Here is a 26442-nt window from a genome sequence, read left to right as displayed (position 1 = left end):
CACCCCAGATATCTCTAGAAACTGTAATATTCCCCAGTTAAACTAACACTAATTTATGAAAGAAAATCGAACTCTCTCAAATGATGGTACTGTGTTAGCAATAAGAGTCTTGAGAAGTGCCATTCTACAAGACATTCAATAGTCTCTTCGAGACCAATTCTAGTGTCTAGCAGCCCTCAGTGTCAGAAACGATTTTCAAACACATATAATTGTACCTTTAAGTTGCAGACTGAACAGCTTCAAACAAAAGATGGCTTTTAAGTAATTGATGGGACAGGACACAGACCTGTTACAAGAACTGTAAATCCTCAGATGGATTATCTTTCACTTAATTTGAACCACAAACCCAATCCCTTCAGCTGCTCAAATTCCATTCAGATTAACCTCCATTTCCATCTTCCTCAATTGCTCCTGGCCACCCGATCACATGTACAGAACCGGTTACAGACATAAGAAGCTAAGTCTGTTAAGGGGTCAGTGTGAGGGGCGTGGGGTGGAGGGGAAAGAATGCATTGGCTATTCTAGTTAGCTACATGAATGACTTTTGCGATGACTGATATTTGAATTACTCATGGTGCTATTTCCGTTTATTTTCCACCAATTATTAGAGGATGTAGATGTTACTTCAAAATTGAAATTCTAATTCTCTTAAATATATTTCTTCAGGAAGGTAAATTTGTCCTTCCAAGGAGAGAAGCTGTTGCTGCTGTCACTATTTTCCTTCGTACGCCGACCACAGCATCTGGGGCTATAGATGTGAGTTCAGCTGAATCAGCAGCCACCTCAGACAAGCCGCATAACCCCGCTGAGCTGGTTCCCCAATCTGCCTGTGCGGTGGAGACAATGCCAGCGCCTGCCTCACAGGATTGCCGCACAAGGACCAGACGGCCGTTTAGTGAGCACACGCGGTTATTTCAATACTTGTCTTTTCAAGAGCAGAAAAACTAGGGGCGGCTCCACATTCCTGGAGCCTGTTCAAAGAACTTTCTTCAGATTAGTTTCACCTTATTTTGGCTTCTACAACCTAAATGAGCTTAATTTAATTTTGGAAAAACTTTCCCTTGGCAAGTTTTAGGTTTTGTAAACAAAGAAGAAAAACTTTAGATTTGCCTAATTTCACACTTGGGGGTATTGCGGAGGCATAAATTTGTTTCTGTTGAAAGGCACAGTGAGAGAGAGGCTTCTAGTAAATGCTGGAGGATGGCTGAAAAGACCAGCTCTGTAGTTTTATTAAGTAAATAGATGAGTCTCATGAAACTATCAGACTGTATCTCCAGGTACTTTTTCTAATTTTTTAAGCCAATCAAATAATATTTTAAAATGTGAGGTCATGGGTTATCTGAGGTTTCATTAGATATATCTCTGAAGAAAGAAAATAATTAGGCCCCAAGGGGGGAAACATGAAAATAAATAAAAGCAAGGATTCTGTGTTTGAAATGAACGCATGGTCTTACGTAGCTGAAGATATAGAAAAGGTCCCACCGATTAGGGAAAAAGCAATGTGGTACCCAGTAAATTCAGAGAAAAAGATGGAAGACAGGTATTAAATATGGTGGATCTTTGAAGTGGTTTCAGCTGTGTGTGTGTGTGTGTGTGTGTGTGTGTGTGTGTGTGTGTGGTAATTTTGAAAGCTCATAATCTAAACCAGTATCTATGGGACTGTTTTACCCTCTCATTAAAACAGATTCTCAGGGGGGTCTTCTAGCATCGTCTCTGTAACATTCCTTCTGGTTGACCACTTGGGGCTTTAAAATTGTCAGCAGGGGGGAAACCCTTCCCCAGAAAAGTTTCATCAAACAATAATGTCCTGGAACCAGATAAATGCCCTTCCTAGGAGTGGTGAAAAAAATAGTAAAGGACCACACTAATTGGAATTTTTAATTTCCAAATCCAGCTATGTTTTTTCTTTGGAAAATTTGCTTTTAAACAATTTCCTATTGCTTGTTTCAAAGTAATAATAATAATTTCTAGTTAAGTTAAAAAGGAGTAATTTCTGCTGGTTTATTAGTACATATATAATATTTCCTTGCTAGCAATTAAATCTTAAGAGTTGTTAAACAAGTTTCATCAAAAGGGCTATAGGATAATAAAATAATTTTTAAAATATAAGAAATTAAAGTACCAAATATACATTTAGCTCCCTGACGTCGAGAAAAATATGACCGAAATTAATTCTTTCAGCACAGAAGAAAAAGCGTGACCTCAGCTAGACACGTGCCTATTTACAGTGAGTTTTACCTAAACACACAAAACCGCATATAGTGGTTTGTTCATTAACTACTCAACACTGGTTAAGCATCTGTTCTGTGCCAGGCTCTGTACCAGGTGCTGGGTATACAAAGTTAAAAAAAAAAAATCCTCTCCTTAAGAAGCTCAGCATCTAGCGAGATGGACAGAATGTAAAGTGATAAACCACGTGAAACACGGCCAAGTGCTATGGCTTTGGATATAAACCAAATGCCACGGAGGAAGCACTGACTCTGCCTGGAAAGATTAGGAAGATCTCACCCAAGTCGGGGCAGATGGACAGGGTCCTAAGGGGTGAAACATCTACCAGGTGAAGGAGAGAGGGCAGGCTACTCGAGGCAAGGAGAGCCTCGGAGAAGGAGCAAAGGAGAGGCTGGAGGTAACTAGGAAAACCAATGAAGAGCAAAAACGGACCTACAGGTTCGGCATTAAAAAATGTTAATGAAAGACAGGTTACGCTGGATAGAGACATGCTTGTTTGGGATGTGGGGTGAAAAGTGGGCTCCACTTCTAAGAAACATGGAGTGGAAGGAAAGGGAAACACCCAGCAACAGCTTGAAGGGAAGTCTGAAAGGATCAGGACCTGGACGTATGGGTAATTCGAGGACCCTGGGGCACTGTCCTGGACCCCTCCCCGGGGGTCTAGAAAAATACTACCAGGTACATATGTCAAGGAGGAAGTGATTCTCCCCAGAGCTTTGTCCCCAACAAAACGAGCTTCTAGGATTCACACGGAGACATGCATGCAATAAATGGAAAGCCACAGTGGTTCGATTATTATGGAAAACTAATATATTCTGTCTGAACTAAGGTTAATTTCAAATACTTGCATTTTATAACGCTTAAAAATATATATAACCTAATAGCCTACCACACTTAATCATATCAATGTTTTCTAACCAAGTTGGAGATGAAAAGGGATTTTCAGTAACTGTAGCTTCAGCACTTGTAACAGAAAGGGTGCCTCACACTGTGCATGCCTGTGATGACAGCAGGGGCCACGGAAAGAGAGCAAGACCCTAGGCCTCACAGCACCTGGCCCAACCCCAGCCTCTTCCCTCCTGTGGAGGGGGTAGGGGTCAAGGTCGCTCTTCTAACTCAGTTTGACTCACTGCCTACACGCTCACCAGTGTTTTTATAAAGCTGGAGGCTCTCGAGAGGTTTGGTTTTGTTTCGGATCAAATTTACTTTTAGTATCTATTCAGAAGCATGGAAATAGTCTAGGAAAACATCCAGAATCAAAATTATATTCACTTGAGTTATTTTTAAAGGAAGGTGGACCAACACTTGCTCAACTACAGGGAGAGAGAGCAGGCCTGCATGCCCTGGGGGAAGGAGAACCTTGCAGAGAACAAACTAAATGGCAGGTGGCAAACCGTAGTGAAGACAGAGGGGAGTTCCTGGGCATTCTTGTCTCTGAGGCCTGTTTGGGCAATGAATTGGCACTGACCACTCAGCTATGTGACCTTCTGGGAGGCAGTGGCTGCGTCCCTGACCGCCTGCACCCCTAATCTCCACCCTCTCAGTTTTCTGCACAGCTCTGAGTAGCCCAATCCAAGTTTGGCTATAAAAACTGCAAAAAAGCACACTTGTAGGGCACATCCAACCAGTCTCCTCTAGAAAATTCAAGGAAAAAACAATGTTACTTAAGTTTAATCACAACCCCTATTCTAAACTGAAGTTTAACTCCAGGTTGAAGAGAGCTCCTACCCAGGGCAGATCAGCCAAGATGAATAATTCACAGTAGTCAGCAAAATTCTGTGCTTGAGAGTTCTGACAGGCTTCTCTGAACCCTAAAAGAAAATGATTTTGAACTAAACTTGAAGAAATGTTTTGATTTATTTGGAACTTAAGTTTTCATGAAAAGCTTTACCTTAATATCAATCTGCTACCAACAGAGAACAATTTAAAAACTGGCACTTAAGAAATAGATCTGTATTAGAGCACAGATGAAAATCCTATAATCACGTGTTAATAACCAAAGATGTACTATAATTGCCTGCTAATTACCATGGAAAACTACAGGATTAATATTAACAATAATAACTAATACATCCTGAGGTATTATAATCCCCTACAGGAAAAGATTACTACGAACCAAAATGAAAGACGGAGATTGAAGAAAGAGCAAATGGTTGGTTTCACAATTAACTACAAAATTATATCAATAGTGGTTCCATTATTGGATGTGACCGTAAAGCAACGATGCTCATTTAGATGTGCTCGTGGAATCAGTCTCATTACATTACAATCCAGACCACCCATTCTGAAAATGCAAACCTGGTGCTGTTTGTTATCTTAGAACATCTGCATGTAAAGTAGTAAAGTAATTATTAATTCTGTTCAGTAGAGAGAAATTCCACATGAATGTGACTCAGTTTATCTGTCGTGGCTTCTGGCTCTCCTTCTATAAAGTCAATATCAATTGTTGAACCTCTCCTAATTTTTCTTCCCTGCTTAAAAGAGGGCAAATGGTAAACTGTGCCTTCTCCAGAAAATGGTTTGGGAACTATCCACTGTTTGCGTAGACTTTGTAGGTAGTCTAGTTTATTTTGTGATTTATGATGCATTTCAAATATTTTTTAAATGGCTCACGCTGTGCAAACTCCACGATGCAAATGAGTCCCAGGGAACTGCGACCCCGCTCCATGCGTAGAGGCGTAGAGGTCACCTCAAAGTCATTGAACTCCGCATCTGGCCAGCCTCCCTCCCCAGCCACGCGGCTCCTCCTGGTGCCCCAGCATGGCACGTGCCCAGTTGCAAAGTGGCGTTTTTTTCTGCTCTCTTTTTTTCCTCCTTTACCCTCACAGCCAGGCATCTTGGAAAGCCAATCACTTCTAGAATTTGCCTCTCATACCTGGGTTACCTTTGTATGTCCCCTTTACACTTCCCTCCTCTCACCGCTCTCAGTGCTCTCCCCACTGCCTCACTTCATCCCACCCACAGGCTGGCCCAGAACTACCTCTCTGAAATACCGAGATCATCTCATTACAGTCCTGCTAAAGTTCCTCAATGGTTATCAAAGCGCCTGAAATCAAGTACAGCAATTTATTAAAGGGAAATGCCCTTTTGCCACAATCCTCTACTTGACTATTATTCCTGCACATGCTCCTCCGTCCGTCCCTATCTGGGGGACTGACGTTCGAGTGGAACAGATCCACCTGGACGAACGAAAATATGTAGATAGAACTTTATTTTCTCTCTCTTACGTGGATCTCTAAAATCTACTCCATCAGACCACAGAAAAACAGGGATTAGCTAAAAAACAAGGTAGGTATGTTACGCTTCGCTATAAAAAGTATAAACACATGCACCACACGCGCTTCAATATCTCCCCAACAAAACTGCAAAACATGACTCCGTGGAGCCAAGAGAGTGTCAAAGCCGCAGAGGACGAGAAACTCGGCGCTTAATTACCCTCCGCATCTGGCATGGTGATGACCCTCAGATGGGTCTTTACAAAGGTTCTGAAAAAGCGTTTCTCCAATCGTCCACCTGCGGCTCCGAGGTCTGCCACCATCCGCGGACAGGCGCCAGGAGTCCACGGCCCTCTCACACTCTAGACGCCCTGCTGGGCACAGTCAGCCTCCTTTGGGGACCAGGGGGATTCCTTTTAGATCTTGAAACCAGCAAATTCCACTAATGCTTCACATCCCTGAAGCCCTAAGATCCCTGCCTTAAAAAGCAAGCCTTTCCTCAACGACCAGACCCTTCTCTCTCACTTTCTCACCCCCATTTACTCGGGCCCTCCTCCCTTCACCCCACTCTCCGTATTGGTTGAATCAATGAACACTCCCACTAGCATGTGTGAGAGTTTCACCCCCTCCATCGGTGCTAACAGTTTCCTAGACTTTATAAAATAATCTGCAGATCTCATTTTGGTTTTGCTGCCTTAGTTCCCGGACCTTTGCATGTGCTTTCTCTCGGGTTTTTCTTTGGCTCGTAGCACTCACTCACCTTTGTGACCTCACATGTTATTACCCTTTCAGAGAGGTCTCCAAAACACCTCCTCTGGGAAGCGCCCCTCCGCGCTGGCCCTCGCCCTGTGACATCTTCTCACCTCCAGGCTTGAGCAGTTAGAAAACAGGGGCCTTAATCAGCTCTGAATCGCCGGACCCTAACGAAGGGTTTGACATGTTTGCTGAATGAATGTGGAATAACCATGCCTTTCTGCAAGTTGATAGTCCTTAATATGGGACCAACACTAACTCCATGCCCCATTATAAAGGGGCTTTCTCACTCAGAGACAAGCAAAGGACAGATAGAATCTAAGTAGCTATCCACATGGGAGGTATAATCGGCACAGGAATGCTCCTTGGGCTGCAAAATGTAAATGTATTTATGACCTAGAATAATTGTTGTTATTCAACAAGCTCACAAGAAAGAACTTGTGAGCCCTCTGCTTGCGTATGCTTTGAAAAGCAGCAGAATCCACTTGGGCCAGGATTTGTTTGTTTTACTTATATCAAATAAGAGCTAATTGCTAACGTTTCCTCCCTGCGTCCCCAAATAGCTTATGGCCTAATGTACAAGAACCACATATCTGAACCAGCTTTCAGAAATGTCAGAACGAGCAGCAGCCAAGAGTCCCACCACCCAGACTGCAAAACGCTCTCAGAGCCGGGAGAGGAAGGCGCAGAGGCGAGAACGAGGGTGTCGGGGCAAGGTCAGTCAGTGGATGTCTTCAGTCATTCTACGCGGAGTCGGTGCCTGCTGGGGGCCAAGAGCTACCTAGGGCGTGGGACACAAAGACAGTATACAGAGGAGTGAGGACTAGCATAAAACAAACAAATAAAACAGAGATGCAAACTGGCATTCTTGGGTTTCCACCCCAACTACACCACTTACCAAGTGCATGACCTTGGGTAAAATTCTTAACCCCTCACAATCTTGGTTTTTAAACAAACAAACAAAATGAGTTGTTTTTGAGGATGAAGGACAAAATGTTTACGTATGATGCATAGCAGAGTCTGGAACATAGAAGAAAATGAACACATAGGGGCTGTTACTGAGACACAGTTCACCCCTCAGGAGCCTAATTTCTATTAGCGCAGCAAGTTTTATCCATGCATTTGTTAGTTCGTACATTCATTCATTCATTCATTCAGGAAGCATTTATTGAATGCTCACTATGTCTCAGGCCCTGTGCTGAGCATTGAGGCTAGAACAGGAAACAAAACAGACAGGTGTTTGCCTTCATGGTAGGAGAGGGAAACAACAATAAATAGAAACACGTACATAAAAAAACATGTTGGGTAATGAGCACTCTGCAGCAACATAAAGGCAAGGCAGTGCAACCGTGATGTGGGCGTGATGGGTACACAGGTTGAGAAAGGTCTCTTTAGGGAAAGTCCTTCTGATAAGGTGACAACAAGCAAAGGCCTATAAGTGAGGGAACAAGCCCTGCGAAGTGCAAATATCCTCCCAAAGAGACGAGCCTGGTATTATGCAGGAGCAGCCTCACCAGGAACCCTGCTCAAGACACAGGAACCTGGGAGCTGAGGCGCCATGTACTCTGAGGAGCAGCCTCCTCCCCTGGGCCCTGGGTCCTCAGGCTCCCACTCTCCTTCGCACAGACCCACCGATGGGACTCCGTGAGGGACACCGCGGGTTCTCTCCCCATTAGGCAACCAGCACTGAGAGGCTAAACAGCATCAGGAACGGCCTCAAAGATCAATCACCAGTGGAATCCAAAGTGAGACAAATTATGTAAGAAAAGATACAGACTGTTCGCCAGACATCATTTTTATGGGGTATAAGAGACGACAGAACAATCTTTGAGCACAAGCGCTGAGGGGATGCCGAATAAGGAAAGACAAAGAGAAGAGACAGCTCCCCCGGCTTTGCGTGGAGCGAAGGCAGAGAGGCAGGAGTGGCGGAGGGAGGGCTGGAAAATGAGATGAAAGACTGTGCATCCCCATCTCACAAAATTATGTTGTACATAACCTGAGGAGTCTGAATCTCCCCTATGGCTCACCCACAGACATCAAGGGCCACCGGTTATTACTTGTGGCTCACTTGAACTTGCTGACCACAGTGGCTGGTGACGATTTGGGAACTGTGACTTTGGAGCCCTGACTTTGACCTCCAACTTCAAGGAGGTTAATAAAAAGTAATATGTTAAATAATTTTGGATTCTTCCTTTTCTTTTTTAGTCTATTAGAAAGTTCTCAGCCCAAACTGGCAGATGTTTAGTACATGTGCTCTTTGGCCTGCTTTCAGCCTCAGCAGGCACAGATAAATAAACCTCTGGGTTGAGCCACAGTGTAGTCCTCCAAACATTCTCAAATCTCCCCTTCATATAAGAAATGGTGTGAACCACCCTCTGGCAGAGGAACACACGGTTTGATTTTTTTTTTAATCTAGTAGAAGAATGAATTACATGATTTTTGTATATTTCCTTCATCCTGTGAGTAGCTGTCAGGTTGATATTAGGGGTATAGACTGTGGTCAGAAAATTGATTTTTCATTTAAAGCTAAGGGGCTGATTTTATGCCTTGGTCTCAGATTCAGAGCAAGGAGCCCACATAGCCATAAAGCTACTTAGCAAAAGCCACAGATGTGAAAGCTAAAGCACGTATGCGTGCATGTGTGTGCATGCGCGTGTGTATATAGGGTTACATGAGAGAAAAGTATGAAGGCAGGCAGGAGCTGATAAAGAAGAGAGATAAGATTTGAAGTCCTATGAGAGCTGAGAAATCGTTCTTGTCTAAGAAAAGTCAACTTTATAATAATATCAAAGTTGAACCAACAGCTATGCCAGTAAAATGCTTTTATTATTTGCCTTATTTGGACCTAGTCCACATTGCTATTTAATTGCTTCTCTCATTTTCTTGGGTAATAATTATAAGGCTAACTTTTCAAATAAAATAAAATTGTTCCTCTGCTTTATGCAGATTGGCTACAAAGCAGGTTAAGGCAAGTATCTCCAAACCCTTGTCCTCAGTCAGTTGGTCTTGGAGGTTCAATGTGTAAACGGGATGAGGAAGACCGTTCTTATCCCAGTTCTTGCACTAATCATCTGAAGACAAGTCCCTTAGGATGATAGTCAGGAAGCCCCTCTAGGCCTCAGTTTCCTTCTTTATTAGATAAATATGTTGGACTAGTTAATAGAATATATGTGTTTGTGTATATACATGTGTGCGTGCGTGTGCGTGTGTGCGTGTGTGTGTGTGTGTGTGTGTGTGTGTGTGTGTGTGTGTGGTGTGAGGTAAGGAGGTGCATAAACATTTTCCAGGATAAACTAGTAATTAGTTTCAATATATTCTATGATGAGTCTCTAACCCTAACCTCATCACTAAACTCTCTGCCATTGGTCAAGGGGTTCTTACAGGGGTGAGGTGGAAGGTCTAAAACATCTATCACAGCAGTGTGTAAGAAATCAAAGCAAACATCGCTCTAATAGCTTAGTAAAACCTTCTGATACTCAATATGATAGAAACCTTCACTTTGCCTGCGCTTGGCCTGCAGTCTCTTGGTCTGCAAAATGTGGTAGTAATGAATGCTTACTGAAACAGCATAAAGTATTAAAAATTACTTAGAAACACTGTCTATGTATTTTATTATATATTACTTATGTGTATTTATTATATATTACTGTGTTTTTAAGTACTTTCTGGAAACTTGAAGATACAATCTCTGATTTCCCCTCCTTTGCTCTGTGTCTGAGGTTGATTCCAGAAAACTGCATTTGTTAGGGTCACGTGCCCAGCGGCTTCCAGGTAATTTGGCCAACAGGAAGCACTGGTGGGAGATTAGGAGGCAGAGCAAAGCCAGGGCACTCCTCTGCCCACTCGGCATTGAGGGGTGTCTCTGGCAGAAATTCCTCTGTGGTTCTACCTGCTCTTGGAAAGCCGGCCCCTCTGTGGTCCCAGCTTCTGTGGAGGCAGCCCCAGCATTGTTCCAGCTCTTGCTGGGTGGCACCCCAACACCCACCACCTCTTCCCTTTGATGCTCCAGCCCTCCAGGTAAGAGCAGCTGCTCATCTCTGGATTGCCTCACGGTGCCCTCAGCCCTCCCAACCTTTGCAGCAAAAGCCCTCCTTTGCACCATTTGGCATGAGCTCTGCTTTCCTGACTGGACTCTGAGTCCCACTGAGGGGACTATAGGTCTCTGAGAACATACATCATATTTAGGAGTTACAATCTCCAGAACATGTACTTGGCAGAGTCGTTCCTTCTTTACTGCTACAGAAAGTCCCTCAAAGGTTTCATTTGCCTGACTACCTAGTACTATCTGCACTAGACATGTGTTAGAATGGAAGGGACAGAGAAGTGAGAACCAGAACTCACTATGTAACTGTGACCTTCACAAGTCCCTTAGAGCCAAAGGAGCCTGAAGTCTTTCATGTCACAGAAGGGTTAGAGTTCATCTGGCCTGCCTGCCTATTTAGCTCAAACGCGGGAGGGCAAGAAAATATGTTTTAGAAACTGGCATGATCCTTACAAATCTCTCTATATTGCTATTCTTATATAGGACACAGTTGACTGTCAGAACAACTCAGCTTAGCCCAATTTTGATTTCTCAGTCTCATTTGCACTAAATGTCTATTAGACTAGTGCCTGGCACATCACAGAAGCAATGTGGGTCCTAGCTGTGATTCCTGTGCTGGGCCCTCCTTTGCAACATAACAACTTGTCAGTTTGCCAAAGACCAGGTCGACTTACCGATATCGAGGACCCTCTGCTTTGCCGTGTGCTGCCGAGAGTGCCAGTACTTCCAGTATTTCAGCTGTTCGTCTCGGTTTTTGTCTTCGCTGAAGACCACCATCACCACGCTCTGCAGAGGGGAGAATCACGTGACTTACTTTCTGTTCGGTGCCTCGGCTGCTCCACACAGTCTCTAGTTCTGGAAGTTCTAGCAGAAGTTCTACTGGAGCTGTATCTCTGTAATATTGCTTTCCTTGCTTTACAGAAGCCCAGACAAGCCTCAGTTATATGGTTTGTCTTGTTTTAAAATGGGCCTACTTAAAAAAAATGATTGGGAAGTGAGAACAATGGAAAAAGAGAATCCTACATCCTTTTTACCCTGAATCATAAACAACCATATTAACCGATAAGCAGCAAATTTATTATTTTGCAAGGTGAGTGGGAATACCAAAATAAAATTTAAAAAAAAAAACGTTTCTTGTACTGAAAACAAGCACATCTTTGAAATTTTGTATCCGGAAACAAAGAAACTGGCACCATTTATGAAGAAGCAAACATCTGTTTCTGGCCTAATTAAGTGCCTCAGGATGGAATACTGATTTAATGAGAGAAATACTAAAGTAATGAGAGGAATACAATGAGATGACTTCGTATTGCTGAACATAGATCTAAACCACAGACCAAAAGATACAAGGTCAACTACGTTATTTATTTCAATATAATGCGGGGTGCTTTAAAAATGAGCTTGAGAAACCCAAACCCCTTTTAGTTCTAAATTATAAACAGCCATATTAAGCTAAATACACATGAACTCACTGTCTTTTATGAGATGGAGGAAGTACCAAAACGAGCAAAGAAACAAACAAACCCAAAGAACCCTTTACCGTATCAGGGATTTGGCTTGTCCCTTCTCACTCCATGTCCAACATACTTCTTAGACATTTTCCTACTATTCCAGAAGAATATTTCATTGACCCTTATTGCTTAATAATTTCTTCTTTGTAGCATTTTGCACACTTGTAGTCATTTACTTAATTATTTACAATTATTCAGCCGATGGCAATGTCTTCCCATTGGCTTCAAACTCAGTGAGGACAGGGACAGTGCCACTCACCATAGCAGCCCTCACGCCTGACAAATGACAAATGCCAGATACATGCTTGTGCTGGTACAGTCAATTCAAAATCTGTCTTATTCCCAACGTGTGTGTGAACACTTGTTATGCAGGAAGCAGATGCTTGTTAGGAAAACTAGTTTAGAAATGTATATCTGTATTATTTGAATTTAAAAGCAGCGTGACCTTCCAAGGCATGGCAATACCCGGAAAGGACACCACTGACTGTGCTGGTGGATCCACAGCTCAGCCAGCTCTTCATTTTCTTCCCTCCCACTTCTTCAAACTTCCATTTACATGTAAAAGTTTACTGGGTGTTCTGCTGTTTGCATCTGTCTGTTCCAAAATAAAAATAACATTTAAGGTAATCTTTTGTAGCAAATGAATAAATTAGCATTAATAATGGCTTGTTCTTGGTATGGAAATCTATTTCTTCTGTGATAAACAAAAAGGCAGTTTGAAACTGCTATTACCAAGCCTATGCGCTTCCACTTAGACGAAACACAGTTCTGGGAAAGTAACACTGGTAGGTTCCAAGTGCATCCCTCTTTCCTCCAAACCACTTGCCCCCTCCTCCCCTCCTCCCTTCCCCCAGAGCTGGGGGCTAAGAAAGATCCACCTGAGAGATGCCATCCTGCTCTCCAAGGGTGTTAGAATGAAGCGCTTAAGGGAAGGAAAGCTCCTCGTTTTAGCCAAAATGAAGCAGAAAGAAATAAAATATCCGTATTAAATTATTTCCATGGTTTCAATAAAGATGAACCCTTGGGAAAGTCCCTGTTGTCATGACCTGAGAATACTGCCACTACCCGTCCTCCATCTTTTTGAGGTGATGCTAATGCTGTTAAGAAGGTGTAGGTAAGTTAGACACTTATTCAAAATTTACAAGATTAAAAAAAAATTATCTAGTATCTTCTTATCAGGTATCCACATGCAAGGGTGTTGCATGTAAATTATAGGATATATACCCAGAGGTGGGTTCCAGTCTAAAACGCCTCCGCCTTTCAGCTCTCCATGCTAGCCAACACAGTGCACCTTAGTGGGGAAGAGAATGAATGGGTTCAAGAGTCTAACTGACTGGGATACATCCCGGTTCCCTCACATTTCAGCTATGTAATCCAGACTAGTTACTAGCTTCTAAAAGGCCAAGTTTCCTCATTATAATATAAAAATAACAGTGCCTATTACACGGAGTAGTTTTTAGTTTCAAATTAGTTACTATGTGTATGGTGTTTAACAAAGAGACGGCACACAGAATATATATTCGATAAATATCAGTTGTTACTATGCGGGTCTTATTGCGGTTGTTGTTATTACTATTATGGCATCTCTCCATCTATTATTATTATTATGGCATCCCTCCACCACAGCCTTGATCACTATTCTTCTTATTAAGGCATCCCTTCGCCATGGCCTTGACCTCCTATGGGAACATACTAACTCCCTTGGCGGGCACACAGCACAGTAAGCGCCTTCCTATCTGCAATGCGCTCAACCTTGGGTGGGACATTAGCTCACTCTCAACTGCCCTGCCTCCGACAGCTCTGATCTGGGATTGGCAGCCTTGGAGGGAAGAAGGCTGTTGGATGGAGAAATGAGCAGCAATCCTTCTTGTCTTTCTCATTAAAACCAAGCCAGAAAATCCAGCTGATCCAGACATCACCACTGCAACGATCTTACCAAAAGCTAGCGACAGGCAGGCCAGCCAACAGGGGCCCAGAGACTCTTCTTTCTCTTTCGCCTCATTCGTTGCCTCTGCACGGAATCGGGGACGGGGTAAGCTGGGCTGCCCTGCGCTCTGGGGCACAGCACAGCACTCCTCTCTTAGAGGCGGAAGAGATAAGGAGGAGGTAACTGCGGGTAATGTAAGGTGGGGGTACTGTGCACGCAGCAGCAAAAATCATTCTATGACGGGGCTGGAAAGTCCTTCAGCCTCTTTTCAGAGTTCTTCTATAATCTTCCTTTTCAGTGGAGAGGGATTAGCAGTTCCCTCCCTTCTTGGCAGTAGCGAGAATGCCAAAAGCTGGCAGGCTTCCAGGGCACTTTCATTTCCCACAAATAGGACTAACACTGATGAACGTAAAATTTCTCCAAGTCACCCCTCAGCTGCTGAGTAAGCACTGGGCTGCAGACGGCTTTTAAACAAAGTTGCAAAGGGCCCCAGGACACAGCGCAATTGCATCCTCCTTTACAGACAAGAGCAGCAGCAAATATGTTCGAATAGGTTCGGGCTTATAGTTACTTGAAAAATTAAGATCCATTGGTTGAAGACAACAGCGACAACTAGGTAGGCACACAGGCAATGAATGAAGCTGGGAAAATTCCTTGGATATGGTCAGAAAGCATGTTCCAACCACGTCCCTTCCTGGGGTTTATTGGTCACTGATTAAAATGATAAACTACAAGCCAATATGTTCTCTCACCCCAACTCTCTGACATTTGTTCTAGAATTACTTATTTTGGAATTGTTTCCATGCCCTTCCCACAAGGCCGTGAGGTAACAATTGCATTCATCTGAGCCCTCTGTGCATCACTGGACAAATGTGGCCATACCCTGACTTTGCTGATTGGATGTCGGAAGCATTTGTTGTCTCCGGTCTCACTGAGTGTTATGGCATAAAACTGTCCTTTGTTGAGGTAGGTCATGGGGCCCTCCCCCTGCTTCTGACGGAGAGATTTGGTGGCTTCCAGGGTATACTGAAACGTGCCACTGTGAACAGAAAACAAACAGGGGTCAGATGCACTCACTTGGACGTTTCTGCCTTTCTGATCAATTTCATATCGATATCATTTTTGTATGAATATTAACCAATATTTACTCTATTTCAGAGACAAAACATAGCATATGGCAAAAGAGAAGAGACCAGACCGAAGGTCATTGCTAGTACAATACATATAACATTCCTAATAGTGGCCCATAAACCAGATGGCTTAGAAGGGGAGAAAGTCCATGATGTGCCTGGCCAACTGTGCACGGCTGTGCCAGGAGAACCTCTGTTAGGTCTTAGATGGCAAGTGGTGATGCCTGAAGCTTAAAGATTGATAGAATTTACCACTTTTATCCTAGCAACAAACCAAATGTATGAATGCTTTTGTTCATATACCTGTTTGTTCAGAAATATTTATTTCTGCTACACTGCAGTAAGGCACACAGTGGTGATCCAATAATAAATGCTGTGTATATTTTCTGACTCATCAGAATCCCTTCATTGAGCCTACCTTCTTTTTAGCTCTTTAATTTCATAGTCTTTAAAAGGCTAAGAGCAAAAATGACTCTCAAAGTTTGCCTCTTAAAATGGCCTACTTACAATATTATTAGCACAGCTTTCTATGTTAAATATTTCTTCAATGTTTGATTTTTTTAAACTTTTATAATGAGAAAAATCTGAAAGACAAAATGATATTCCTCTTCCATGATAAAAATATTAGGCTTAAGCTGATAAACTAAGCAAATTCCAAAATATGTGTCTTAGAACAAGGTGGAAAATAAATCATTTAAGACAGAATCAATTCCACTGTCATTTTGTCTGGAAAAAACAAATTGCTATATATATAGCCAGTGATTCATAAAATTTGAGACCTGGACAAGATATTAGAATCGCCTAGACTGGTAGCTTGCAACTTGTGTGGGGCACAGACTGCTTAAAAAAAACAAGAAGAAAGCTGTGAACTCTCTTCCCAGAAAAAAAGTATATATGAACATAAATGGTTTTGAATATAACTTCAGGTGGTTTGTGTCCCCCAAGCCTATCTGCAGCAGTGAATAAGAGCCACCTTTGTCATTCTACAGCCGAGGAGAGGGTGAGACACTTGCTCACTCTGCTGGACAACGACGGCAGCAGAAAGAGCCACAAGGTCAAGGGACTGGTAGGTGGGTCAATGCTCTTCTCACTGGCTTGACAGCTGATTATAGAGTGAACGGGATTTACAGCATGCAAATTATAGATGTATCTCCACATTGTAAAAGGCAATTTGGAACGGTGGTCTTCCTGCCTCTCTCCTCCCCACTCCACACACCCAAATTCTGACTAGGACGATCTGGGAGGATGACTGAGGAGCCTGAGATTGGAGCAAGAGCCTAAAGGATCAGGACGACTTCAAGTGGAGACAGAGACTAGAAGACGGCCACACATGTAACAGCAAAAGGGTAAGAATCCAATGAGAGACGAGGGTTAACGCAAATAGAGGGCCCTGACCTCCTTCCTAAGGAATTTGTGTTCGATTCTATCTGAAACGGTGACTCACTGGAAGTTTTATACATGGAAGAGATGAATTCATTTCTTGCCATCCTCTCCTGCTTTCAGGCAGGATCACAACCGAGGTCTTTGAACATCTAGCTCCTCTACCTAGAATGTTCTTAATTTGCCTCCCTTCCCTGGAAAACTTCTGCTGCTAATCCTTCAAGATCCAGCTCTAATGCCACTTCCTGTGAAGCTTTCACCTACCTCAGCCCCACCCAGGCCTGCAGGTCCTCTCAGCTGTCTGTTTACGTATCTCTGTAGCAGGACTCATCACTTAGCAAACGTATTGCAATCGTATTGCAATCGTATTGCAATCTGTCCCGTCGCTACATTTGTCTCCTCTGGAAGTCTTTTGTAAGAAGTTACATCCTATCCTTAATTCCCATTGCGCTGCTGATACATGGAAGACACCGGAGTGTGGGCTAGGGGAAGTTAGGTATATGCAAAGTGGAACCGAAGGGGGAAGAAATTGTTGGGGCAGGGAAATCAGTTACATTGCAATAGTTCAGGAGGAAATAAACGAGGGTACGATGGAGGGGATGGGACAGGTACAAGAGAACATTCAGCACTTGGCGAGTGACGTGACAGTGCGGCAGGAAGGCGAGCAGGCCCTTTTGCCTCGAGGGGGTGGCTGGCAGAACGTCTGCGTCATTAACCACAACAGAAATAAAAGCAGGAGACCAGGTGTGAAAGAAGCAGAGCACCAAGGACAGATAACAAAGAGTGCCATTATCCACACGTCGGGGTGGAGACACACAAGCGTGAGGTTCAGAAGAACACCAAAGCAGAGATGTCTAGTCACCAGAAGGACGAAGACGGGGTAGAGAACCCAGAAAACTGGTCAAGACTAGAAATAGTATTTTAAAGGTCATTTGTGTAGAGAAAAGAATTGAAGACAAAGGAAATCGGATTGTTCAACAAAAGTATACAGAGAAAAAAGATTTAAAAGTATAACTTGGTGGTACATTTATAGGGTCATCGGTTCCTCGGTGGCCAGGGGCATCTCCTGGTAACCTACCTTGATGTCTGGTCATACATGTATTCCTCGGCCCCGACTGAAGCACTCCGAAATTTCTGAAAAATTTTAAAGTTACCAAATTAAAACAAATAGATGAGTCCTTATGATAAGACAAAAGAAGTGATCTATGTAGCCATACTGTTTTATCCTCACCTAAGAAAATTATACATTTTTTGATACTATATCTTTAACAGCATTTGTGCATAGAGCATGCATATCACCTGCCCAATGAGAACTATACTCAACAGATAATGTATTTGTACTTTGTAGATTATACACATGTCTGCAGGTGTTCTTAAAATGTTTGCAAGTACTGAAATCATTTCCTCAAGCATATAAGACATCTCTTCCATTTTCCGTTAACTCTACAGTCATTCCAAAAGTCACCAATTCTGAGTTAATGGAACACTAATTACAGAGAGGCCACATGGCATAGCAAAAGCAGTGTAATAGAGTGGTTAGGAACATAGTTTCTAGAACGAGACTGTCTAGGGTCGAGTTCTAGCTTTTTTTCCTGCTACCTGTGTAAACTGAGGCAAGTGTCATATTTGTCTCCATCTATAAAATGCCTACTTACAGTGAGTAGAAGGATTAAATGTGCTAATAGAAGTAAAGTACTAAGAACAGTGTGCCTGGTACACAGTAAGCATTATATGTGTGTATTAAATTCTATTATACAGTAATAGCTTAACCATATTCAGTGACCTTTTCTAAGATCTTCATTATCACCATATTGTAAGAGTTAAGCTTTGGGGGAAACTCTAAGTCTTAGTAGTGCACGTGAAGAAGCTTGGGTCCAGAGATGTTCAGTTGTTGTATATTTAATGCAAGTAGAATGCCCTTTGCCACACTTTAGAACTTCAAGAGAAGAAGGACAAAAGCCCTAACTCTTGATCCTAAAATGAATATAATAAAATATTGATTTTAACAAAAGCACTTGGTTGACCATACAACACCTGGTCCTTCCACTGTGACCTTTTTTCAAATGTCTCTTTCTAAAAAGAAGGTTGTCTTTTTTAAAAAACAACCTTCTTGCTTTTCATTTCTCTGCCGTAAACTTCTATTATTTGTCCAGCAATTTAAAGGTTTCCTTCTGGGAAACAATTGCTCGTGGTTATTTCCTAAACTTCCTTCACGATCCCTAGATATCATCTCTAGATATCAGTCTACCCTTATATTACAGTTTATATGCACATACTTTTGATCCTTACTTTTATCCAGTCTTATAAATTCTTTGGATCCAAGAATTAGTTTGCCCTTCAAAGTTTACCCAAATGCATCCCAAGTATTTCACAAATACTTGTTGACTGGTTCAATAACCATAACAGAGAATCAAAAATTCAGATTTAGGTTTTTTTTTTTTACAATCAATCAATTAGCAAAGCATTCCATGGGAATTTTCTGGGGTTTCACCATCTACTTGGTGCCAGAAGAAATACAGAAAATATGTAAGACACTGTCTTGTCTTCAAAGAAATAAAAATTGGTTGGGGGAATGGGTAAGTTCACATGAAAAACAACAATAACAACGAAAGAAACTAAAATACAGCAAATGACTACATATGAAAGTCTATGTTGATTCATTCATTCATTCATTCATGTGTCCTCACTGGAAAGGCACAGAATGGGCATTTCCAGGAAGGAAAGATCAGCAAAATTATAGAAAGATTTCATGGAGATTTGCTCTGACCCTTGGGAGCTAAAGAGAAGTTGGATTAATTGAAAGAATCAAGAGAAAGTAATCCAGGTGAGAGAGGACCGCCATGATTTAAAACAAAATGATGAGTACAAATGTGGTATGTGACAGGGCCAAGGACACAGGCCTGACCTGATTATGAAGGGAGGATCTGGAAATCTATGTCTTTACTGACCAATACAGTAGCCATTAGATACATGTGCTGAAGTTTATTAGAATTACATACAATTGACCATTCAGTTCCTTAGTCAACCAGCCTCATTTCAAATACTAAATTGATTCATGAGGCTAGTAGCTACCATATTAATAGCATAAAAGAAAATTTCCATTGTTGCAGAAAGTTCTATTGGTTGCAGAAAGTTCAATCGGCTGATATATGAAAAAGTATTTATATTTAATATAGTTAAGAACTAGGAAATTTTGGAGTAGGAGGGTAGCATGATGAAAAGCATTTAAGGAAGTGACTTAGAGGAAGAGGAGATGGCATTCTTTGAATGGTCTTCTTTGGAGAAATATGCACTAACCCATAACAACACATGGTGAACCAGTCAGTATTAATGAACATGGCCTTGAATGAATTTATTGTCTATGCCATAGAGCTCAGCAGCCTGAGGATAGGCTAGCCTACTAAAACATATTGAACTTACAAATTCTACAGTTCTAATCCCCCAGGTGATGTGAAAAGGTGGTATACTACAGCTGTTCAGACTCAAAGAGACTACTACACGTTGACTGAAATAAAGAATAGTACTCCAATAACTACGAGTGCATGTGAACAAGAAGAACTGTGGGAAAAAAGCTGATATGTTACAGAAACAAAATTACTGTTTTCAAGTTTAAAATTTTTTCCTTGATTCTGTTACATTATCTTTATAATTTAAAAAAAAAAATTAAATGTAGAGTCCACTTGATCCTTTATGATCCTTTATGAGACCTGATCATCATATCATGATTCTTTATGAGACCTGATCACATCAATGGATCGCATGGCCCTAAATGACTTAGTATTAAAAATTAGAACCAAAATGTCTGCACTGTTCTGGCTACAGCTACCAAGTTTCCACAGCTGTTTAGACACCTTTTAATATAATTTATAGAATGCCCAAAGGCAGGTAGGTAGCCTACATCACCTTAGTATGATTTGATGTAGTGCATCTATACATTTCTTAATCATTTGGGCCAAACTACTCCCTTCCTGATACCACTATACAAAGACACACACACACACACACACACACGGATAAATCAGTCTATAATAGCAAATGAAACTTATTAATTCAACAGGGATCCTAGACATTTTAATAGTTTGCCTAAAAAGTACTAGATTTTAGACAAATTTTCGTTAGTGAAATTAACTTGGTGAAATTACTCAGAGCTCACCTAATCTTATAACCTGTAGGCAGTCACAGCTAAAGATCATAAAAGAGCATTCCATTTAATTCACATCAGATTGAAATACAATATGCAATGTAAACTGATTTCCAAGACTAGGAGAGGAGTTAAAACATTCTAAATATTCCAAATTCATGGGAATAATCTTCACATTTAGTTTCTGTTAAGTTAGCTTCTCATGCACTTCAGAATAAAACCCAAATACAATGACTTCCTTTCACAAGCCTCTTTATCTACAACACAACACAACCGATAACACATCCCCCAAATAGTATGATGGTTCCGTTGACATTGGATCACATCCATGGACTCTTCTGTGACTAATGGAATATTTCTAAACCCTATGAGAAAAACATCAGTGGCAACCCTTCAATGGAAAACCATGTACTTCACATTCCCATGTGGAGTGATTTGCTTTTCCTAAGGAAGCACCCCTGACTGCTTAAGGGCAATCAAATATTCAATAATACCAAAGACCCTATGAGATCCTTTGCTCGATTGAAACAAAAAAAGTTTGCTAACCATTTTAAGCAATACAGCGCAGGAAGCTAAGGAAGCTAACTTTAAGACTTTTTTTTTTTTTTTTAAATTACAAGGACATTGAAAGTTTGATTATAAAGCTACCAGAACCCAAGAAATACAATGCCCTCTTAAGGGCAGGGAATTTATCATGTCTCACCCTGCTCATTCCCCAGTTTCATAGAATACAGCAGGTGCTCAGGATGACTAGTGTGTGGGCTGCTAGTGCAACTTATCTACCCCAACTTTCTATCAATGCTGCAGAGAGCTAATCCCTTTTGTTCCTCTTTTCCCCATCTGAAAGATAAGAACTATCTAATGACATAGATAAGAACACTCAGATTAAAAAAAAAAAAAAAAGTCTTAAGCAATGGAACTAATGAGATTAGAAGGTCCCACACAGTTTCTCTGAGAGCGAGAGACAATGGTTAAGGGCATTGATCCTGGAGGAGAGGGCTTGTGATGAGCCCTACCTATCTCTCCCACTCACCACAGTGTGACCATGGGCACAGTGATGCTCTCTGTACCTTAGTTTCCTCATTTGGAAAATGGAAATGACTATAACAGTATCTACCTCATTGGGTTTTTGTGAGCATTATATGAGTATATATCACTTAGAATGATGCCCAGCACATAGTAAGTGATCCTCAAATGTTTAGTATTTTTAAATATTATTATTTAAGGATTTATTCTCAACCTCAGATAACTGCATTTTGTCCCAATGGCAACTAAACGAACGGCAGGCCGCAAGTATTTAGCACACTCCCACCACACTCACTCTTCTTTAGGAAATTACAAACCACACGTTTTCCCCTTCAGCCACTGTCTTTTCTTAGTGCAGGTAAACTGAAAAAATGGGAAGTCAATGATCATCATCTCAAATGCAGAGGCACTGTACCTAAATGTTGAAGAAGATGACCTGATTTTTAAAAAATGCATTATATATTCTGCATCAAAAATCAGAGAGATGATCCACAATATATCAGCAATTGATGTTATAAATCACAATTTGTGATATATGCCTACCGTGGAATACTATTTAGCAATTAAAAAAAAACTATTAATACAAGCAACAACACAGATGAATCTCAAAAATATTATAAGTGAAAGAAGACAACATAGAAGACTATATATTCTATTATTCCATTTGTATGAAATTTTAGAAAAAGCAAAACTATACAGACAGAAGGCAGATTTGTGCTTCCAAGAGCAAGGGGGTTCAAGGAAATTTTTAGGATGATAGGACTTTTTATTGATTCCCATGTTGGTTACACAATACCAATAATTTCAAACTGTGCACCTAAAACATGTGATTTTAAAACAAACATGTGATTTTAAAACAAAGCAATCAGAGATCATTGTTTCTGTAAATTCTGAGGGCACATGTGAAGAATATGTTGTTTCTATAAAGTACAAAGTACGTATATACACAGTCAATCATTGAAAATACAACTTCTTTCTTCAGACAAAGTTGTAAAGAGTTATATTGTTTTAAAAAAGAATGAGCAGGCAACATCTTTAGCTACCATTGGAGGTTACAAAATAGAAGAGGTCAAGGTAAAAACTTTACAAAGTAGAAGTTTCCTCACAAACATAAATATTTCATTTTAAAACTAAAACTAAAACAAAGGAATCTGTCATCTAAGAGTCAAAAAAAAAAAGAAAAAGAAAAATTCCTCCATATACCTAGACCAATGGTTTATTAAAACCTGTTTATAATGAAAGATATGGACAAACACATTTTTAAAAAATAACCCTAAACTCACGGTTTAATTCATTCATCCCACTTAAAAAACAAATAGAGGGGGAAACAACTCTCTAGGGATTCTGAGTTTAGGTTCCAGCTACTGGTGAAAGAGCCAGGGACTCACCTCTGTGGTTCCATCTTTGAAGCCCTCGCTGTAAGTGCTGTCCGGGGTGCTGCGCTGGTCATCCTTGAGGTAGGTGCTGTGGCTGGCCATGGAGGGCACACCATACTGAGTCTGTTCAAAGATAACCACACGCTGCTCCTCGCCGTCTCCCCGGGGATAGTGCACGGGTGGGCCCATGAAGACCGGTGTGAAATCCTCAGCTTTCACCACCGTGATTCCGGACACGGGGACGATGGCAGGGCTCTCAGGGATGTTCGTGCCATAGTGTTCCCGTTTGGAATTCTCCAGGTGGTCTTGATTTAGGGAAAGGTTCACTGGAACAGTCTTTAGGACCTGCACGCGGTTTTCTCCTCCGCTCAAATTACTCTGGGCTTCACTGGTGCCGAGACAGTTCCTGTGAGTTTAAATCCACCCCACAACATGATAGAATTAGAAAAGTTACCATTTTGCAATTCTTAACAGAATAACTGATGCTAGCAATAATCAACGGATGTGAACACCATTAAAGGAAAGATTGATGGTGAACTTTATAATGGGATGCAATGGATCTTTGCATCTCTAGAAATAGGACGACTACACATGTGTTCCTCAATTTATCATGCAATCAGCCCATCTTTAAAGCACTATTAGAAAAATAAAAATAAAAATAAAAAAAGACCTTAAATCTAAGCAAGCCTTCACATCTAACTTCTAGCTCTCAGGAAGTGAGGGAGCTGGAAGAAGGACTTAGACAACATCAAAAAGAAGCAATCAGACAAACCAGAATGTAACATGTCTTACTGACCTGTTTCTTCAATAAGTCACGGGCATGAAAAGAGGAAAAAGGGTGGGAGACTTGTTCTGGATTAAAAGAGTTTTAAAAGACATAACGATCAAACGTGATGAGTAGATCTTGTTTGGATTCCGATCTCAATAAACCAAAGAGGCATTTATGAAGCAGTGGGATTTTTGAGGCAATTGAATATGGACTAGGGCTTACGTGATATTAAGGAAGTATATTAATGAGTTAGGTGTGATAAGTATTTTGATTATGTAATAAAATGTCCCTTTTTTTAGAGATACAAATCACAGGTAGAGATAAAATGACATGAGGTCAGGGGCTTATTTTAAATACCACTGCAATTTAAAAAAGGGGGGGTTAGGAAAGAGAGAAAAAGTACAGATTAAGCAGATATACAAAAACTTATCACTGATGAACCCAGAGGATGAGATGGGTATTCGGGGGTTCACTATACTATCATCTTTACTTCGGCATTTGTTTGAAAATTCTCAAAAGAAAATGTTTTAAAATAGCTTTTTTAAAAATACGGGAGGGAAACTAACATGATATTTCAACAGGGGTAGGAAAGATACTTTTCACCTTTCTGTGGGAGGAACTCAAAATTTATAAGTCGTAGGAAAAAGAAGACGAGAATTTATCAGTAAAATATTTTCACTAAATTAAGAACTAATATGAGCTTATTGATATCTTTAGCATTGAATTACTTTCAGGGTTTGAAGAAGTGGTGTAACTGGGCTTTTGCAAAACAACATCTCTCAGATCTCAGACCTCCCAGCTGATACAAAGAGAAAAATGACGATTTAGAAAATTAGTTCTTGCCAGGCTAGGATGAAATATTTTCATTTATACTAAAGAATTCTGGGAGTGAGCAGAAGCAAAGAGAGCCTTGTTAATGGAAGATTACTGTTGATAGCAAAATGATTTTACTAGCAAAGTCCCTGTGGTCAAATTTGGGGCTACCTCTCAGTTATTTATGGATTATTCTGATTGATACAGAGAGAAAAATACATGTTCTGCATGGAGCCCTGTCTCCAATGTCTGCTTTTTTTAAACTAGCATCTTCTTTCTAGGGCTTACTGGCATCTCTCATAGAAAGAAAATATTCTAATAAAATTGGTTCTTCCAAGAATTGAGCTCTCCAGCCTCCTCTCTGTAAAGGAAGTCCATTAGCCTCTGAGCTAGCCTAACTCTCAAGCAGGACTTGGTATTTTGGCTTTGATTTTTTTTCAGATAAAACTTCAAAGCGAAGCTTGAGGAAAGAATGGCTCCACGTGAACAAAGCCAACAGAAAAATATCTAAACTTCTTTGAGACTGTCACAGACCTGTAGAAATTACTCTAGAAAATTATCCTTTAAAAAATAAAATCGCAAATCTACAAACATTCTGGTTTTAAATAATAACCTGCTTTCATGGCCAAATCAATCAGTAAATCTGAATATAAGACACAGTGAAAATTTAGAAATTATGTTTAATCTGAATCCAGTTAGCTGGAGGATGCAAAAACCCAGACCACCCATTCATATCGGCATTTCCTAAACCCCATTATTTAGAACATTGCATGGAATGTTAATAAATGTTCCTCAAAGAAAGGAGTCCATGATAACATCAGTATTAAAACAAAATAACAACAAAAAGCAATTGCCTAACAAGACCACCCTGGTGGGTCGCAAACATCCTGAACAGGGTAGAGGCCCCCCAGGTGTTCCTTCACCTGCTTAACTGTAACCCAGAATTTCTGAAGCTCATTTTATCCCAGACCTTTTAGTGGAAGATTAACCATTGCTACTTGTAGATAATGTCCTACAAGTTGGGTGTAGAAAGGTTGGTCTCCATCGATTAGCTACCAAAGCAATTACCCAGTTTCCACTCGTCTGGGCTTTGCACAAGCATGCTCTTACTGGCTTGGCCACAATATTCAAAGTTAATCAATTCCTCTATAGTTAGGGTCTACTTTAGCACAAATTTCTTAATTTTTTACTTCATGCAAAATTTCTGAAATCTAAACAAGAAACACAAGTAAAAAATGTGGAGTGTTCTTATAAACGAATAAAAAAGCAAACTATAAAGTGGTATAAATCTTTTCGATTTCTTATTATCATATGACAAGGAAATAACAGACTCAGCACCATCCTATAATGTGTAATATCCCTCTGCAAAACAGCATTGGCTTTAGAAGCTGATGCCAGAGAAAGACGTCCAAAAAACTGGATGATTAGAACAAATAAGAATTGTGAGATACTGACTCACCTGCAATAAAATTTAAAATTAAATCAAATATTTAATATGAGAAAAAATGCAAAGCTAAGAATGAAGCATTAAATATACTTTTAAAAAAAAAATCTGGATTATGTCGTTAAGATTCTATTTCTCAAAGCAGCAGCTTCTGTATGCGAACAGTTATAATGATACCATGTTAGCACATGGCACCTTAATTCATGAATGCACTGCAGAGCAAATGATATCCTTCCAAACCACATGCGGCCAGTCTACTAAGTCATAATCAGTCTGTACAAGATGGTTTTGTCTATACCTCATGGCCGGCTTTTTTAAAAGTGCTCTATTGAAATCACAAAAATAACCATTAAAATACAAGGAGTGGCTATCACTTGTTAATGGTATTCTAAAAGATACTTTAAGAGAACATGGCCTATTCTGTCTGTTATGACCCAGACAGACTACACATCTTAGACTTGTTTTTCCTTGATCCCTTAATGATTGCTGATATAGGACTCGGCAGACAGCATATGCTCAGCTTAATACTTACTGGCTAGATGAAAGAAAAGTTACAGGACCCGAAGAGCATCAGCCTCTTTCTCCCTGTCATCACTACTACCAACTAGGACCCAGGGCCCCAGAGCAGCAGGGAGCATCAGAAGATCCCTGTGGAGCTGCAAATCAGAAGCGGGCGGCCTTCGTCT

General features: G+C 40.9%; 1 protein-coding gene across 1 annotated transcript in view; it reads right to left on the bottom strand.

Moving 5' to 3' along the window:
• The window catches only part of GRHL2 (grainyhead like transcription factor 2), a gene marked incomplete at its 3' end in the record, with an annotated part of 108164 nt that overhangs the window by 70499 nt on the left and 11223 nt on the right, over nt 1–26442 (bottom strand). The window contains exons 3-6 of the mRNA XM_011376198.2: nt 22743–23136; nt 17266–17321; nt 14560–14716; nt 10914–11025 (exon numbers count right to left, since the gene is read on the bottom strand). Of these exons, the coding sequence (XP_011374500.1) occupies nt 10914–11025; nt 14560–14716; nt 17266–17321; nt 22743–23136 (719 nt within the window). The remainder of the gene's footprint in view (nt 1–10913; nt 11026–14559; nt 14717–17265; nt 17322–22742; nt 23137–26442) is intronic.

The sequence above is a fragment of the Pteropus vampyrus genome, unplaced genomic scaffold (assembly GCF_000151845.1).
Source record: "Pteropus vampyrus isolate Shadow unplaced genomic scaffold, Pvam_2.0 Scaffold287, whole genome shotgun sequence".
In the NCBI taxonomy this organism is placed as follows: domain Eukaryota; kingdom Metazoa; phylum Chordata; class Mammalia; order Chiroptera; family Pteropodidae; genus Pteropus; species Pteropus vampyrus.
Note: the sequence above shows the minus strand (reverse complement) of the source record. Positions and strands in the feature narration are given on the sequence as shown.